At 45.4% G+C, this 18,608-nt stretch overlaps 1 protein-coding gene across 1 annotated transcript in view; it reads right to left on the reverse strand.

Annotated features, from left to right (window-relative positions):
- Positions 1–2,759: 2,759 nt before the first annotated feature.
- The window catches only part of LOC144143213 (venom metalloproteinase antarease TserMP_A-like), a 37,868-nt gene continuing 22,019 nt past the window's right edge, over positions 2,760–18,608 (reverse strand). The window contains exons 9-13 of the mRNA XM_077675002.1: positions 11,751–11,859; positions 5,041–5,208; positions 4,083–4,218; positions 3,881–3,985; positions 2,760–2,768 (exon numbers count right to left, since the gene is read on the reverse strand). Of these exons, the coding sequence (XP_077531128.1) occupies positions 2,760–2,768; positions 3,881–3,985; positions 4,083–4,218; positions 5,041–5,208; positions 11,751–11,859 (527 nt within the window). The remainder of the gene's footprint in view (positions 2,769–3,880; positions 3,986–4,082; positions 4,219–5,040; positions 5,209–11,750; positions 11,860–18,608) is intronic.

Here is an 18,608-nt window from a genome sequence, read left to right on the forward strand (position 1 = left end):
TACACACGCTCACAATATATATATATATATATATATATATATATATATATATATATATATATATATATATATATATATATATATATATATATACTTTAAGACCGCAGCAATTCGTACCAAGCGTTGGCCGACGTAAAACATGATTCCTAATTTTTTTTCTTTTTTTTATTGAAACAAGGTTTATTATATCATGGTGAATGTCATACAACACAATATACAGACAGAGGTCCCAAAGTAAACACTGTAGTCGGACGTATTGTTAGTAAACGCGAGAAGTGATATAAAAAGGTACAGAAAATTCAGTCGCGCGTACAGTAGCTAAGGTGAAAAAAACGGCAAACAAGGCTAATCAATAATGTGCCTTTGTGTAACAAATACTTCCGAAGACAGAATACATAATTATACAATGCAACAGATTTAAAGGTGCTTTATTTACTTTATGCAAAGTAAAACCGTTCCCATTTTTAAATGCTCACAGATTCTGCGTGGGCTAATCGAGGCATGCTTTCCGATTGTCGGTACGCTTAAGCCAAATTTCAGCGCACAGTAAAACGTCATCACAAAGAGCTTCGGACTTTGATATGTCTGTAAGGGACGCGTATACTGTCGCTAAAAAGCCCCACAAATACTCTTGTGACAAGTAATAAAGTTGTCTTTCTTTGGTGGGGTTGGGTTTGTAGCCCTTAATAAAGATATATTGGGCTTCATGGAGACATCAACATGAAAGCCGTAAGACTGCAATTCGGACCCTGTTGTCTTAGTTGTCTCCAATGTTTGGTCCTCAAAGGGATGACTTAAGACAAAATGGAACTGCGTTCAATTGGCAAGAACTCGCGATTTGTCCGTCTTTTATCTCCATTCCGCCCAAAAAAACTATGCAAAACCAAATACATATTGAAAATTCAGATTTCGCTCTAAAGTAATATAATATGGTCAGGGGCAACGTCATATTGGCCACCACAAAAATAATGTTACTAGTGTGTTAACTGCTCAAGGGGTAGGATCAAAAGGGGTAGGATCAAAAGGACATATAGGCCCCACTATAATCGCCCTGCCGTGTTTCGTGGTAGTGGCTTTGGTCGGCAGGCACCATTTGCTCGCAGTAACTTTTGGGGTGTCATGGGGAGATCGCCGGGAAATGGCTGGGGAATCGTCACTGCTTCAATGGTTTTCTTCAATATTTGAATACTTCTTTGAAGTTCGCGACAAACTTTAGTTTGGTAGTCTTGTTTATAAACCCATACTGTCTCTAGTCTTCATGACAACCTTTAGACCTCTTTTCACAGTCCTTCCTGGAACGAAAAGAATCAGTCGTTCACTTATATTTTGGTAATTTATTTGACAGACAACTTTGGTTTGATACCTGTATGCCACAACTGCAGAGCCCGGAGTGCAGTGTGCGACAGTGGACCACGATGCCTAAGGACTCGTTGGTTACGGCCAGGGCACGCATCGTGGCCACCTATGGTGCACCACGCCCAGGCCTCCCGTCGTCGCTACCAATCCAGCCCTCGCGGAAGCACGGTTGTCCGCTTCCGATGTCAGACGAGATTATTATATGGCTGATGGTAGGTTCAGGGTTGTTGCGAACCAGGGTAGCGTAGTTGGTGTTGTGCCGGGTTGGTGTTGTGCCGGGGCAGTCATTATGACGAAGTTGAAGGAGAAGAAAACTTTATATACAAGTATTTACAGCTCGGTATCAGAGAACGGGCAGTGCGTTCCTGCGCGCGAGAGATTAAACAGGCGCGTTGGGTCCGTTCCCCTTCACCCTTTTTCTCGGCTGATGTCCGGACGCACCAATCACAAAATTCATTGCACTGATGGTGCAACAAACACACAAACACACACACACAAACACACACACGAGAAACACGCTCCTCTCCTGCGCAGGTGAGCGTTAGGTTGCCGCCGCCGTGGCAATCCGCCTGGGGTCGGAGCCTCCTTTGTCCTGGTGATGTTGCACCATCGTGAAGACGTCTTGCATCCTTCTGTCGTAATATTCGTCGAGTGGCTTGTTGAACACGTCTCCAGCGTCGTCAAACACGCCACAAAAATGGCATGACAAAAGATGCGCAGGCACGCCGCTGAGCCTTGCATTGCGGGGCGCCAAGCACTGCTATTGTCAGCACCGCCGCTGGCCAGTTGGTGCTTGAGGGGCCACGAGGTCGGTGAAAGGCTTTTGTCAAGTAGCCACATGGTTCGCCTCTTTGAACACGCCGGGTCATGTAAAGTCGATGGCAACATGTTTTTGGTGGTTTACCCGAGCGCTGAAGCCGGGTTGCGTAACAGCATCGCAACAGGGTGCTCTCGTTAAAGCGCGCCATAAAAACAGTCCACACGCACGCGTGACTTCTTTGTTGCCTGGATAACCTCCGCTGCCGTTGCTGGCAGTAGCGTGAGGAGTGTATTTCCAGGATTTCTCGATATCGAGCCAGAGGGACTGGATATTACCGTGTAGAAGGACTTGAATAAATCTATTATTATTATTCTTATCATTACCACAAAATCACAAGCCATTATCTCAGAAATCCGTTTTAAAAAAGTAGTTTCCAATTTTACGTGGCAGAAGGGCACCTGGGCGCTCAGACGCTCCATAGTAAATAGCTGTAAGCCATTTTGAATTACGCGGGAATGTTTAACTTGTGTTTTATTCTCAACGCAAGTGCGCGTTTATGGTTTCTCCTATATCTCAGCAAGGCCACTGTGGCCGGATAAAACTGGGTTCCTGGACTCACAAGCACGACGGCTAAGTTATTGAGCTAAGGCTGCTGGAACAAAACCATCAATGGGAGTCAGAGTTTGTCGCGAACGGGAAAATATTGATCATTTTTGGTTCATTGGGACCAACCGTCGCGCACGAGGTTGCATAGCGAATTGCATTCAGGACTATGCTGTGGCTACGACAAGACATCATGCCTTCTGCAATCGCAGTTACTCTTCCTGAATTCTTCCTCAATGCAGCATTCATACGTTCCTTTCTCGTTCGCTTTTTTCCCGAACCTGTCCCCCTATGTTAACTGCGAACTGTTTCCTTAACAATAAATTCGTTAACTGTTTCGTTAGCCATGAACGAAGCGGCGTGGCTCAGTGGCTAAGGCACTGTGCTGCTGACCCCAAGGACGTGGGCTCGATTCCCGGCGCGGCGGCCGCGTTTCTCATGGAGGCGAGAAGCGAAAACGCCCGCTTGTTCGAGATTACGGCGCATGTTCTAAATCCCCGCGTGGTCAAAATTAGTCACAAACCCTCAACTACGGCGCGATTCATAACCTGTGTTGATTCGGCGCGTTAAAACCGACAATCAATCAATCAATCAATCAATCAATCAATCAATCAATCAATCAATCAATCAATCAATCAATCAATCAATCAATATAGTGTCACTTCTTGCAACGACTTGCCATTATCGTTAATAATTATGGTCTTATGCAACGCTTGAAATTTAACGTTGAATCACAACAATGGGAAACGCAGTATTAAAGCATTACTTGACTTTGGGGCCCACCGCGACGAAGCTACACTATTCTACCTTGAGCGCCGTAGTGGAGGGCTCGCGATTAATTTTGACCAAATCAGGAACTTTAACGTGTGCCGAAATATGGACACACGGCTTCTTCGCTCTTCTACTCCATGAGAAAAGCAAGCACCGTGGCGGGGATCAAACCCGCATTCTTTGGGTGAGCAGCACAATGCCGTAGCCTCGGTACCACCAACTCGGTGAGAAGTAGCAGTGAAGTTTGAATTCTTCCTGTGCAGACGTTTCGTCAATTAGAGTAATTAAAGTTCTTGTTTTCGAAAACTTAACACATAAAAATCTTACAAAAGAACCTGGACATCACTTTCCGCACATTTATTTCAAAATAGGTTCAATTGAGCCACTTACTTTTTCTCCGGTCCTTTTTTGGTCACCGGGTGTCCCATCAGGTACTCCAAGGTAATAGCTCCTGGTCCCTTGACAATGCACCTGACAATGCTGCACTCCGTAAACCTGTGGATGATGCGTAAAAACGTAGTGGCAAAGAAAATAAAATTATTCCTCGTAAATGCAAACCTTTCAGGGAGTCAAAAAAATAAGGCTTACTCACCCTATCGTAATGCATGCTCTTATCATAGGAGTACAGGCCTCGGCAGTACTTTTCGCCTGACGTGTGTTGTCCTGGAAACACACGTTGCTTGATGCTCCGATGAGCGCGCCAGCTCAAGCATCCCCATTTCCGCTGACTGCAGCAAAAATGCATTAAAAGTAACATTTTAAATGCCTTCACTGGGGAAAAAATCTCTATTTTAGAATTTGAAGGTAATTACTTTACACATTATGAATGCCATTGCTTAAATGTACACCTTGCAGTGCTTATCTTCTTTTCTTAAAAATGCCGCAAGACGGACGCTGTATTGATGTTAGCGCAATACGCTTCCTGAGGAAGGCTTTCGAATTGATGACGTTATTTTTAACGGTGATATTGCATCGCAGGGGCACGAAAAATATATTTTTTATGGTTTTGAGTACAATGTTTACTTTTCAACCTTTATTCGGGATAAATATTTCAAAGCTGCCTGTAGTAAAAAGGGCCCATCTCCCCGCGAGGGGGACTCGAGTAAATGCGTCGCATAGGGGGTGGGTGTATTGCCTTAACGTTTAGTGTTTGGGGAGTTGGTGGTAGTGAATGCGTTGTATCAGCAGCTTCTTGACGTAGTTTAAATGAGTCAAGGATATAAGGCGCGTTCGTAGCCTTTCATTCTGTGTCGGTTTTGTGGCGCAGTGGGTAGAGCACCATGTACCTTGCGTTCCGCCCGCATGGTCGTGGGTTCGAAACCAGGCGCCGGTAAGTATTATTTTATTATATAGTGTAGGGAGAGGGGTGCGGACCTGTTGTTGAGAGCGAGGAGGGTAGCGTGATGCGGGAGAGGAGGAGTGGGGGAGAGGGCGCACCTGGAACGGCTGGTGCGGACGCCGAGGCACGCCAACGCCGGGTGACATCGTTAGTTAAAGAAATGCTCTGCATTTAATAAAATTGATAGCACGTGCTTGACAATGAAACGTACCTGAGCAGATTTTCCATATCTCTTCGACAGCACTCGGAAAATGTGTACTGTCGTTCATCCTTGAGGTCGTAACTCATTATATATCCTTCATCCCATCTGCACTGCGAAGATCCTCGGTGTCCCGGTAGTTCTCTCACTGGTCCCGATCCGTCGTGAACGCAACCTAGACTTTAAATAAAAGATTACACAAATTACTTTCACAGTTTTGCCGAATAACTTTATTTTTTATTTCTGTTCACTGATTACCCGTTAAATAAATTCTTGCCAGCCCACTTTGTCTACTTTACATTTCAATCCAGCATCAGTCAGAGGGTTTACTTGCGTCATAATTTGAATGTAAGCTTGAGATAAAGAAACGCATGATATAGCAACCACGTCATAACAATTTAGGGTCAGCCGTAGTCACGACTGGGAAGCTGCGTTATGTTCGGGCCGATAAGCTTTTTTTTTAAGTCGTCGGGCGGTTGTGAACTTTGATGTAGGAATATTACGCCACATTACGTCAATTGCTGTGTTCGAGTTTTTACAGGATATAAAATACGCCATTTAGCTCTTCAATAATCCAATTTAGCTTTTATTAAACAGAACCTAAAGTGTAAACGCGAGTTGGCCTATATTGGTAGATTTTACTGTTGGGCATAAAATGCAAGCAAAGCTTATTATTTCAACTTGATTACTTCCGATTTGTGAATAATTCCAACTGTACAACTTAGTCCAGAAACGCTCCATAGAACAAGGCGTGTAAAAACATAAAGCCGTTCCACTCAGTGTGCAAGCTGCTGGAAGTGCAGAACAGTGATTCGCCATAATGGGCTGTAGCGCCGTTATCACCTCACTGCTACCACGCAATGGAAATCAGATTTCCCGCCTTCGCAGTGCTCGCGCGCCCTCTGCCTGAAACGGCGCCAGGGGGAGTTATCTTGTTTTGGTGCTTGCTTTTCCTCCGGCACATGCCGGTTTTGCACCGCCAGTTTTTCGCTTACTATCGTAAAGACCAACCCAAGGAGCGTTCCCAACTAAATGAACGCAAGCGCTGCCGGTCATTTACGTACATTTATCCTCAAATGCACCTGCAGTTTTTTTGTTTTTTTTGCGCCAAAGAACAAAGAGATGTATGACAAGCGCCAGTGGTTCGCGAGTTTCGAACGCGTATTACTATATAAACCGGTTGGCTTTCAAAGCCTCCGGGCTACGCCGCGTGTAACAGCGGTGTTTGTCCGTAAATAAAGAAAAATAAAGTGACGAGAGCCCCTACGACGGAACGCCGTGTGGCTCTACTTGGGTACAGCGAGCGAGCTGCGACGACAAGGCGAGCCCCTAAAGTTCTCTGCACTTAAATACCCTTTAGCTTGAACGAGAGCACGTGGCGCCACGGATATGGCGAGCTACAGGTCACCCCTCTGTAATCTTGGCGCCTGTCACCGAGCCAGAGGAACGCCCCCACTGCCTGCGGACGAGGCTGCGTCGCCTACGGAACAGGGAGAGGGAACCCTGCCACATGCAGTGATAGATGGCGCAACTGACCCCATCGCGGATGTTTTGGAACAGGTCAGGGTGGACGCCAGTGCAGTCGTGTGTGCTGCGCTCGGTCATGAAACACCATTTCTCTCATCAGAAGAGCAGAACCTATCGCTGAAAGTAACAGCCAGGAAGAGTTGGACGTAGCACCCGTCCTGCCACCGTTTTCAGAAGTAGGGAAATGTCTCCAGACTTCAGTTTTGAAGACGGGGACGAGAAGGCCGTCCATCATATTGTAATTGAGAGAAAGTTGTCCTGCAAGAAAAAATGTCCTTCTGCAATCACGATATTTCTGACGAAATAAATCGCTGGCGTGCCCTATCTTTTGAGGGGCAATGCACTGTCCTTGATTCGTTAATTGTAGTGCTTAACGCGCCGTCGCAACGCAGGCGATGAGGCGAGCCGTACTGGATGGTTTCAAATTAATTCTGACCACCTGGGGAAATTCAACCTGCGCCGAAATTTCGTACACACGGACGTTCTTGCGCTTCGCGCCCATCAGAAAGGCGGCCACCGCGGTCGGGAGTCGAACCCGTGTACTCATGCTCAGCAGCACAACGCCTTGGCCACTGAGCCACCGCGGTGGGTCCAGTGTCCTCTTCTTCTTGACATTGGTTAGTTCGAACTTGCTGCTTCCCTTACCGTTTGAAAAGACGAGCTTTAATTATATAGCACATTCAGCCGATGTACCTGCTTAATTACACGGAACTAAACTAAATATTTCGAAACAGGTGCCGCTGCCCTATACACCTTCAGGCATTACATTTGCTCACTTCACCTACCTTGAAGAATTAAGCATGGGATGGTGGATTTTGCCGAAACACATTTCCTCCAAAAACACTTAGGCTGGAGAAACATGTGTGAAATAAATGTATCTTTAGTCTGGAAAAGCATATGTGAAATAAATTTGTCTAGATTTAAGCGGGAACGTTTACTCGCGAAGCCTACATTGAAGGCCCAAATCTCCAGTAGCAAGAGTTATACAACAGAATGCCCCATCTCAGGTGGTAGGCATGTTTCAGTTTTGATATCGTTGAAATGTTTGGCATCGGTTGTAAGGGCACTCAGAAAATGCATGCACGGTAAAACGAGAGAGTCTTCACTCCCTACTATTACTAGCGCATATATATGCTACATCAGTGGCTAAGGCGTTGCGCTGCTGAGCACGAGGTCGCGGGTTCGATTCCCGGCCGCGGCGGCCGCTTTTCTGATGGAGGCGAAAAGCAAAAACGCCCGTGTGTACGAGATTTCGGCGCACGATAAAGATCCCCAGGTGGTCAAAATTAATCCGGAGCCCTCCACTACGGCGCGCCTCATCGCCTGCGTTGCGTCGGCGCGTTAAACCCCACAATCAATCAATATATGCTACAGAGAGCAATGAAATCGGTTGAAATTAGAGCATTTCACTTGAAAGGAAATGATCGACAATTTCTTGAGAAGTTGCAGGTGTATTTACAGGAAATGTCCCACGCGGCAGCACATCGCTGAAAAGCGACGCCGGGGTAACGAAGCACCGCTCACTAACTCTGCGTGTGCGGCGCCATAATAAAATGAAATGAAACAACAATGTTTATGTGACTCGCTTCCCATCTTCGCCACAACAAAAAAGTTGAAAGCAAGAGGCAAGGAGGAATGTCGTTTAAAAATAGTGCCCCAAATTGTTTTGTCCTCTTTGTGACGTGAAATTCAACATCTGAAAATATATAAAGGAAATGGGAGAAGGTCGTGCCAGCTTAAGTATTTCTTTATCAGCAAACCAGGCTTTTGCGTAAAAAACGCCCTCTAAGTCACTAAACGTGTTGCATCTTGCAAAGGTCGTTTACCTTTTGCTGTCCATTTCAATGTATCAGGTAAACATTTTGTAGGCTTAGGAACTTTTGATCCTCGTTTCAGTACTTTTGCCAAATGTGCATCAGACCATGACGATGTGCCCGTCTCCCTTTCATCGCTTTGAGATAAGCCAATGATCAAGACAGCGCCTAGTTTTCGCAATTTTGCAACTGTAGTGTGAGGTCTCACTTTTCATGTGCGTTCAGTGATACTGAGGGATTCACTCTGTTTATTCTAAGCTTCTTACTTGCCGTTAATTACAGGTGTACAGGTGTAGTTTTTTTACTGGGAAGCTTCATATGGCAAGGATCCAAGCATTCTCTTTCGAAGTGGAGGATTTGCTCGTCTTAGCCGCTCCACTGCCCTCCACCACCGTCCACCGACACATGTTGCACAAGTTTTATATCTATCGCCTCCACCTTTCCATTCTTCACAATTGACCCAATGTGCTGATAAGGACACTATTGTCATTATAATTGCCTACAACGTGCCACGAGACGAACTCCTGTGGCTCGCTCGCAGGCATAAAGAAGGAGCGGAGGCGCACACAGAGGCTCTCATGGGCACAAGAAACTGAAAGCCGCTGCCCCGGAACATACAACCGCCGCTCTTGCCCTCCCAAGTTCCACACTGCCGGCAAGCTCCGCATATCTATCGAATGAAGAGAAACTTGTCCGCCCCAAATTTCTTAGTAACCAATAGGGATATTATACAAAATCACTGCAGCAGAACCCCGCCTTACCAAACTGCACCCTACGCCTCATCTTCTTATGTGTTTACTTCTTCAAGAGCTCCTAGGGTGAGTTTTCGACCGGCTTCTTTCAGGTATAATCCCGCGCACCAGCGGTTGCTCTGTTAAGCGTGCATTCTGGGTGGAGGCGGGCGGGGGGAGCATTCACGAGCAGGGAGGCTTCACGCGCCCACCCCTGACATGCAGGCTCTTCTCGGGGGAGATTTTAACGTGGACGTTTTATACCGCTATCCTGCCTGACCCCATCCCTCCGTGGTGGAGTCGATTGGGTTGGCCTTTTACACAGCCAGTAAGATGCGTGCGACGCGTTTGGAAAATGGACATCTCCGTGCTTGTCCTCTAGAATAAAGCTGGAGTCTTTCTAAGTTTATTTCAGCTAATTAGCTTAAAATGTTCTGAATAGTAACTTAGAAACAAACTAGTTGTGTTTCCTGTGCTCCCTGCACTGCGTGTAGTTTTGCTTGTTATTCTTCCTTACAGACTGGAAGGGCGCTGGTTTTAGCCTTTTCATCCATGTACGTAAAAATATAAGATGTCTCCGTAATAAAATGACTGCACGACGGAGTTTGTGCGGTGTGTCTTTCTGTCATCCTTATTTGTTTCCGTTGTGTACAGGACTGTGAATTTCCAACCAGCCCAAGCCTTCACCCTCCTCAGCTAGAAAAGCCGGTGTGCAATAGAAGCGCCGTCAAGAACAACGTGATGCAACCATTTCTGAAGTTGATCTAAGAGGCAAAAGGAACCTATCGTGCTGGGCAACCGCATGGGGTTAAGCCCACCTCGTGTTCTTCAAAAAGCATTCATGTTGACTTGCGACAGGACGAGCATCCGTCCCTACTAAGGGTTGATGACAACTCAAACAGGAGTCGTGCAACAGCAAATAGCGTTAGCAGGCACCTTGCATTTGATTGATTGATTGATTGATTGTGGGGGTTTAACGCGCCGACGCAACGCAGGCGATGAGGCGCGCCGTAGTGGAGGGCTCCGGATTAATTTTGACCACCTGGGGATCTTTAACGTGCGCCGAAATCTCGTACACACGGGCGTTTTTGCTTTTCGCCTCCATCAGAAAAGCGGCCGCCGCGGCCGGGAAACGAACCCGCGACCTCGTGCTCAGCAGCGCAACCTTGAATTTCAAACTCATGAGAGATTAAACTCTAAATCCCGTGTGGGATACTGGTTTTCAATGTTCCTGAAAGAGAAATAGGAAAACAGTGGAAGTTTGGTGACGTTGCAGTTGAATGGCAGGCTAGAGTGACTGAGGCATGATGGGATCGGCGTCAATGTCGTGATTTAACCCGATCGCGATTTAACCGAAACGCGTAGCCCGAGCTATTACACTCACGAACTTATTACAATAACAAAAAGGAACCTTAATGATGAAGATGTAAAATAAATGGACAATTCTGCTGTGCGCAATTCTGCCGCCTTTAAGTAGGCTAAAAAGAAGATAAGTAATTACCAAGAACTATTGAAACAGTAAGATACGCTCCAAGCGAACCATGGATAAATAATGTATGCCGAATGGATACAAGTAAGCTCATGCGCACTACCGATTAAAATAGCAAAATGCACAGATAAATTTTTTCACGGGCCATTCCTTTTCATAAAACGACCAAAATTTACCATTAGAATTGTTGGCGTTTTAAATCCTGGCAACGATGGTTGTTTCAAGACAAAAATTGTTTCAACGCTAAGGAGGAACATTTTACTGCCAGTATGTAGAGACTGCGGCAGTATCATGAATTAAAAATGGAGAGATATGTGAATGCATTTATTTAGTTGCAAATACCACTAGAAAAAAGCGTTTTAATTTAATACGCTAGGCAACAGCGGATAAAATTGCGAAACATTCAGGTGTTCACCGGTTTTCACGCCGGAGTAGGAATTGCAGAGATTTTAAGTGCACAGCACTTTAGGCGCTCGCCTTTTCGTCCTAGCTCAATCGCTCGACCCAAGTATATACAGCACCAAGGCGGCGTCGCGGGGTAACGGTGTTGTTCGCGGCGTACCCCAGAGGCTTCGAAAGCCAAGTGGCTTATATAGTCATAAGCGTTTGAAACTTGTGAAACACTGGCGCTTGTCATACCTCCTCCCGTTGTTTGGCGCAAAGAAACCTATAGGTTCATTGCAGGAAAAATATACGTAATTAACCGGCAGCTCCCGCGTACGTTTATTTAAGGACGCCCCTTGGGTTGGTTTTTACGATAATAAACGCAAAATGTGGCAGGGCAACGCTGACACGTGCGGGGAGAAAAGCACAAAGAGAGCAGAACTCCCGCTGGCACAGTTTCGGGCAGGGGGCGCGCGAGCACTGCGAAGGCGGGAAATTTGAAATGCTATGGTGGAAGCAGTGAGCGGATAACGGCGCTGGAGCTCATCATGGCGAATCACTGCTCTGCACTTCCGACAGCTTTCACATTGAGGGGAACGGCTTTAATTTTTTAGCTTCGAAATATAACTACTACAGTACCCTTGCATGAGCCCTCGTTGTAAAAACACTTATAGGTGTTAATGCCGGCACCAGCTGCGACTTCCTAGACTCAATGTACTTTTAACCTGTAAGCATTGGAATACAGGAAATTTGAATTTTTCGTTGTGTTGCACTTACGAGTGACCTATTTCATGGGAAACCGTGTAAACGTTGTAAAACGTAGTGGGATAGTCTTCGCTAAGTCCCACTTTGTAGTCTTGGCAAATTCCGCCGATGTACGTGTAACCTGAAGGGAGAGAGGGAGTGGTTACTCTCTATAAAACTTAAGTGGCCGAAGGCTTTAGCTCTGAAATATTTTGTGCCGACACCACTTGCTGTAGCATTTAGTATTATGGAATATGGAAGAGTCATAGCATAGAAATAACAGTTGCTGCCAACATTGTTTTTATTTCCAAAACGGCAGTTTAAGCATGATCAGTAGGCTGCAACGTCACAACGATGTTTAGTCGTGCAAGTGAGACCTGAGCTATTTGGGCACACCTAATTTCGGAGGCTAGAGCAAGGCTCTAAGCTTAGAAGAGCCCTCGAAGTATATCTCTTCGTGTATAGCAGCGCTCAGATTAACAAAAATGCGGCCATGTACACCGTAAAGAGGCTTAACCAGCAAAGACTTTTCTGATGGAGGAGAAAAGCAAAAACGCCCGTGTGTACGTGATTTCGGCGCACGTTAATCATCCCCAAGTGGTGAAAATTAACCCGGAACCCTCCACTACGGCGCGCCTCATCACCTGCGTCGCATCAGCGCCTTAAACCCTAATGTCAATTCACCAACCAGCGAAGTTTAACTTGCGGCTGGTATTTTAGGTATGACGTGTGGCAGGCGTATTCCGACGTAATGTGCACCTGGTGTTCCTCATTGCAACGTTGGATCAGTTCAGCCCGCTATGCAGCGACCCCTGCCAGCCGCTGTTCGTTGAGCTGTGCTTCGCACAGTAGCTCGCTAAACACACCCTGCGGCGACAGAAACTATTTGTCGCTCCATTCAATACCCCCTCCCCGCTCACGAGAGTCGGTGGATGCGAGCATGTGGCTACGTCAGGTTTACAGCCAGCCAATCTCTTTCAGTTTACTTGTATCATCTCTGTAACTTGGTTTCTCGCGCACGCGCAAGGCGTTGCACAGGAAACGTTTTCTGAGTACACCAAACCGCAGGATTTATTTCTTGCCATAGAAAGTACCGATTTAAAGTGACATACAGCAAACTCTGGACATGCTTGTGAATGTATGGATATATCTGAGTTCTCTATTTTAAAGTTTCAGTTCTTATTTTTGACGTGTGCTGTTTTTTTTTGTCCTGTGTTTTTTTTATATTGTTCCAGCTGCTTTCTACGCAGATTTGCGAGAATGTTATTGTAGGTAATTTGACCTACACGGAAAAACAATATAATTGGACGTCAGCAGCGTGTGAGAGCTGGTCTCATCCTAAAGAAAATGATACCACCCACACCATTCAAACTGACTACGTTCACAGATGTTGAACACTTTGTTGAACGTCCGCATTTAAAATCTGTTAGCTTTTTGATATCTTTATTAAGTTCATGCGAGTGAGCATGCCCTTTCGCCAAGTCTCGGAGCCCACATGTCGTATGCTGACTGCTCCGTGTCCTCGAATGATAATGTTTGTCTAGAAGGTTGTCAAAGTGGACAACTGTATGCCGCCAAAATGGCGTTGTCGATAAAGTGCCTCATCTCGCTTTTTGAAAATTTACAAGTGTACCGAAACACACTGATTCTTGAAAACACTGATGATACACAAAACACAGTTTTGAGCCATTTTTATTGGACATTTATATTCCCTTTTTGCAAAGTTCTACATCCGTTTTTGCAGACCTTGGCATTTCTCTTTCATAACTGTATTTCTTGTTGGTTTATTGGGGGTGTCGAATCTAATTACAGAAGTCCAAGTTTATTTTAATGGTCCTAGTAACTCGAGTAGCTAGGCTATTGAGTCGCATGCCACCACGTTGCTTTTGTGAGCGAAGGCTGAAATAACTTACGACATCTTGCTCATTGGTGGACAGACGCATCGGTATTTGCCTAGGGTCCCTCCTATATTGGGATAAAGCTTGAAGGGAAGTTGCAATGCCCTCACAAGAAACAACATGATGGTTTCACAATTATCGTTTCTGTGCTGGCCTAAATGAGGCCAGTTTATATGTCCTAAGTCCAGAAGCAGCAGATGCTACCCTCTGTACTACGAATTTGGAGAAATAAACAGTGTGTATCATTCTTACACTGTATCGGCACCATTCTCTTTTTCGCGTCCTGCTTTCCTCCCTTCAGTTAAGTTCGGAAACATCAAAGCAACCTACCGGTTTCGATAGAGCTGCTCGGTTTATCAGTACCCGAATACAGGTAAACCTTTATTTGAATTGGGTGTGATGATATACCACTTTCAGGACGCTACCTTATACGTGAAATTGCAAACGAAAAAATATTCGCAGCTTCGCAGTCGGGGCGCGATGACTGGGCAAACAGAAAAGCTGACGGCCCCACGTAGCGTAAGCTACACTTGGTTCGGCTAAGTTTATGTGTGGTTATTCCTGGAGAATCGGCCACGTTTTCTGCCTGGTGTCGTCGTTATCCCTCCAAACAGCAACGAACAATCGGATATGAAAATATGTACGATCTACGTGTGCCCACCGACATTGTGCTGATGCTCCAAGAGTAGCGGGGGGCGCAGCGGTGCGAGCATTTCTTCACATATTTAAACTCGCTCTGTGGCCACATTTCGGCCTGTGTAGTCTGGCATGTGGAACGCTAATTAAAAGGACACTGAAGGTATTTGTGAATATTGCAGGATTACTAGCGAAAATTGTAGACAGGGGTGTCTACGCCATGTTTCGACCACTCTCGCTGCGTTTAGGCGACTGTATTCAGTAGAAAAATCAATTAAAAATGCTGTGCTCGCCTCTGCATCCTCCTTGCCGATTTCTATGATGTTTTGCTTGACGTCACAAAAAGGCTCTTTGGCTTGACTGCGCTGCTGCCTGCCTCGCCGACACTCCGGCAGAATCAGTCGGCCTGGCGTTCAGTCGGCCGGCCGGCAGCGTGTCGTCGCAATTCGTTCGCTCAGTTAAAACTAAGCCACGACACGATTTCCGCCGGAAAGAATGTGGCTTTAGTTTGCTAGTTTGTAGGCTGTATTAAACTTTAAGTCCAAGTAATTCCACACAAGCGCACATTTCAGGCTTCGCTGACTGGTACGCTAGTAGAAATATCTACGGCCAATTGAAGGCGGGAAAAACTCATAGAAGTTATTATAGGTACTAAGAATATAAAATCAACCGAAGCTTTTACCGTACAGCGTAAAAAGAGCGTGCAGGAAGCCCTTTTTAGCACTCGGTGAACAAGCACAGCGGTTAGCAGCACGACCACGCATGTGTCAACGCTTTTCGGTCTAAGAAATGCAGTCGCGAGACGTGAGATATTGTGGAATTTCGTAGACGCTTACTGCACAAGCGCTACACAAGCAAAAGTGATCTAAGCTGCTTGAAACACTGAAACTGAAAAAAACTGTAAACTGGCTACGCGTTATATGCTTTTTATTTCCAGTACTGGCAGAGCTGGCTCGTGCCACAGTGGTCTTGAGCACTATATATGTTTTGCAAGTCGCAAGTTAGAATCCCCGAGAGTGCAGCCTTTTTAAAGTTAATTTCTTTGTTTGTGGCTGATGTTTTCTATGCTGAATTCGCCATTTGTGCACTGGAGCGTTCGTTGCACCACGAGAGAGTTCGCAGAAAGAGCGCGCAAACTCACACTAACGCGCTAGCGAGTTTTCTTCGGCGTGCGGTTGAGATAAGCACCGACTGTTTGCGGATAGTGGGCACAGTGCCGAATGAGCTGACCCTTGGCCTGGGGCGAACACGTTTTTTATGATACAGGCATGCGTGAGGCAAGTTCCGAATATGGGGGAGAAGCGCATCGCATTTCAGCGTTCATCCATTGCGTTCATCCACTGCGTTCGTAGGGCGTTGATCCACTGCGTAGGCCTACGCTAGTGAGTGCTACAATTCCAATTCATGCTGGTGGGCTTATCTGACGCATTTTACAGCCGACAACACGGCAGGAGCACGGTATGCCGATTACTGAGATATCGAGAATGCTTATCCAACGATCACGTCGGATGCCAAGCATGCTGTTTCACAGAACCCAAACCGACTTGTTTGAATCAACGCCGCCTGTATAAACATTGCCTAACGCGTCACCCGCTTTCAAATGGGAGCAGTAGGGAAGCTTCAGGCACTCATCCGCTAGGTGGAGTGCGCCGGCGGACGTCCCGCATTACGTCACTGCTCGCGAGTCGCGAACGCTGCTCCCACTTCTACGACGTGTGTCGGTTGGCTTGCCTATTGGGTTTTAAGAGCCGTTTTGTTCACATCTTAGCCGTGACGGGGCGCTAGTTCTGGAGCGGGGCGCACTGGATCTCGTTCAACGTGTCACTCGCTTCATACCTGCTGCATTTTTCGCAAGATGACTGACGTAGGAGGAACTTAAATAGTGTAAGAACGTATTAATTGCCGGATAGACAAATAAGAGACATATAAACGATATTTTCGGATGATAGAGCCAGTATTTTACTGATGTATTTCTCCCAGGGGGATTTAGGGAAGGAAAAATTGCGTTTACATTTTTTGTTCAAGCGCTGACTTCTACCAGTACTTTCCAAAAAATAGCACGTGCTTGTAAATTTCAAGAGATAATAAAAAACAAAATGCTAAGCACTTGAGCGTCCAGACACGCTGTGAAGGCGCTTCTGCAATACAGTCCTCAATTTTAAAACTGTGTACCGATGCGGAGTGCGAAGAGCGTGGAAAAAACAAGGCCGAAACGCCGAGGGGACAGAGAGGGGACGGCCCGCTCAGAAAACGTCGGCGCCTGTGATCCCAGTACGTAAACGCGCAAAGCCGGCATCAGCACCATTTACTGACGTCACTGCTGCCGCAATCCGCGCATGGTAGTTTTAAATGCAGAGCACTTCTTAGCCTCGCCTGTTCCTGCGTCGGACGGTGTCAACTGTTTCGCGTCCGCAGCAGGTGCGCCTCTCCTTCCCTCCTCTCTCTCATCTTCTCAGCTTGCTCTCTCATCTTACTCTCTCTCATCTTCCATCTTACTCAGCTCGTTACTCAGCCTACTCGTATTACTTCGCATAGCGCTAACATCCTGGACTTAGTTTTAACGACCGCTCCCGACCTTGTTAATTCTTTGAGTTCTTTGCCAGGTCTTAGTGATCATTGTTTTATTCACTTCAAGCTTAAAGAAAACGTTACTCGTTCCAACCGTAAAGAAAAACGCATCCGAGACTACAGGAAAGCCGATTACGCAACAATAAACACTCAACTTTAAGCATTTATAGACGAATATATGCCGGACTTCTACGCTCGAAGCGTAGAAGAGAACTGGTCACTTTTTAAAAACAAAGTTAATGATTTAGTACAACAATACATACCTCTCCGATTCGTTCGCTATAACCATCGGTCACCATGGTTTAATGTATCTCTAAAACGTATCTTGAACAAAAAAAAAGGGCTGTTCCGGCAAGCTAAGAAACGCAACACGAGTGATAGCTGGCATGCATATCATGAGATTGCCGCACTGTTTAAAAATTCTATCAAAGAAGCTAAGCGCGTTTACTTTTACACCACTCTGCCATCTCTTTTGTCTGATAATATTAAAATAATTTGGAAAATCATCAAGGGCTCTGTATACAACACTGTATCTTTAACTGATGTAGACGGTGCTGTTGTTCCACCTGAAAAATGCTGTTCTGTATTGAATGACGTGTTTTCTAAATCATTTTCGAATGACCTGTTACCTTGCACTTCTTTACCTGAACTTGTTAAGATGAACTTCTCGGCAATGGATTCCTTGATTATTGATTATGATGGTGTCGTGAAGTTGATCCGTAATTTAAAAATTTCGTCTTCTTCAGGAATACATGGCATCAATTCAAAGTTTTTGAAAAATACTGAAGTGTACTCATCTATAATTTTGGGAAATATTTTTTCGCAGTCTCTTTTGTCGTGTTCTTTGCCGAAAGATTTTAAAGTCGGCAATGTGGTTCCATTGTTCAAATCTGGCGACATGCATTCACCTCTAAATTACCGTCCTATTTCTATAACAAGTGTTCCATGCAAGATTCTAGAGCATATAATATTCTCCGTGCTTATTAACTTTCTAGAAACAAATTCATTCTTTTCATCCAGTCAGCACGGTTTCCGTAAATCATTTTCTTGTGATACCCAGCTTATTTCATTTACACATGACATTTGTGCCGCGTTAGATAATGGATTTCATATTGACACCATCTTCTTAGACTTTTTTAAAGCATTTGATCTTGTTTCTCACCAATTACTCCGTCATAAATTAAATGCCCTCAACATTGACCGTAATATTATCTTGTGGATCAAAAACTTTTTGTCCAACCGAACACAATTTGTCTCTGCTAACAACTTTGATTCTGCTCTTTGTCCGGTCACCTCCGGGGTTCCGCAAGGCTCTGTTCTCGGACCTTTGCTTTTTCTGATCTATATTAATGACTTGCCTAACTCCGTAACATCCTCAATAAGGTTATTTGCCGATGATTGTGTCATTTATCGTGTAATATCATCAAATTCAGAAACTCTAACATTACAATCTGACCTAGATAAGATTTCTCCTTGGTGTGATACTTGGAAGATGCGCCTTAACAGCCAAAAGTGCAAACTAATGAGAATTTCCCGCAGTACTGCTCCGCCTAACTTACAAAATTATCGCATTATGGGTTCTGCATTCGAAGAGGTCACCTCTTATAAATACTTAGGCGTCTACATAACATCTAACCTTTCCTGGCAGACTCACATTAACCATATCACTAACAACGCCAACCGCATGCTTGGTTACCTCCGTCGCAATTTCTCAATGGCCCCAGTTAACGTAAAGCTACTTCTCTACAAAACACTAATACGCCCTAAGCTTGAATATGCCTTTTCTGTC

Source organism: Haemaphysalis longicornis, unplaced genomic scaffold (assembly GCF_048455015.1).
Source record: "Haemaphysalis longicornis isolate Haplotype H1 unplaced genomic scaffold, Haemaphysalis longicornis Haplotype H1 scaffold_6, whole genome shotgun sequence".
Taxonomy (NCBI): domain Eukaryota; kingdom Metazoa; phylum Arthropoda; class Arachnida; order Ixodida; family Ixodidae; genus Haemaphysalis; species Haemaphysalis longicornis.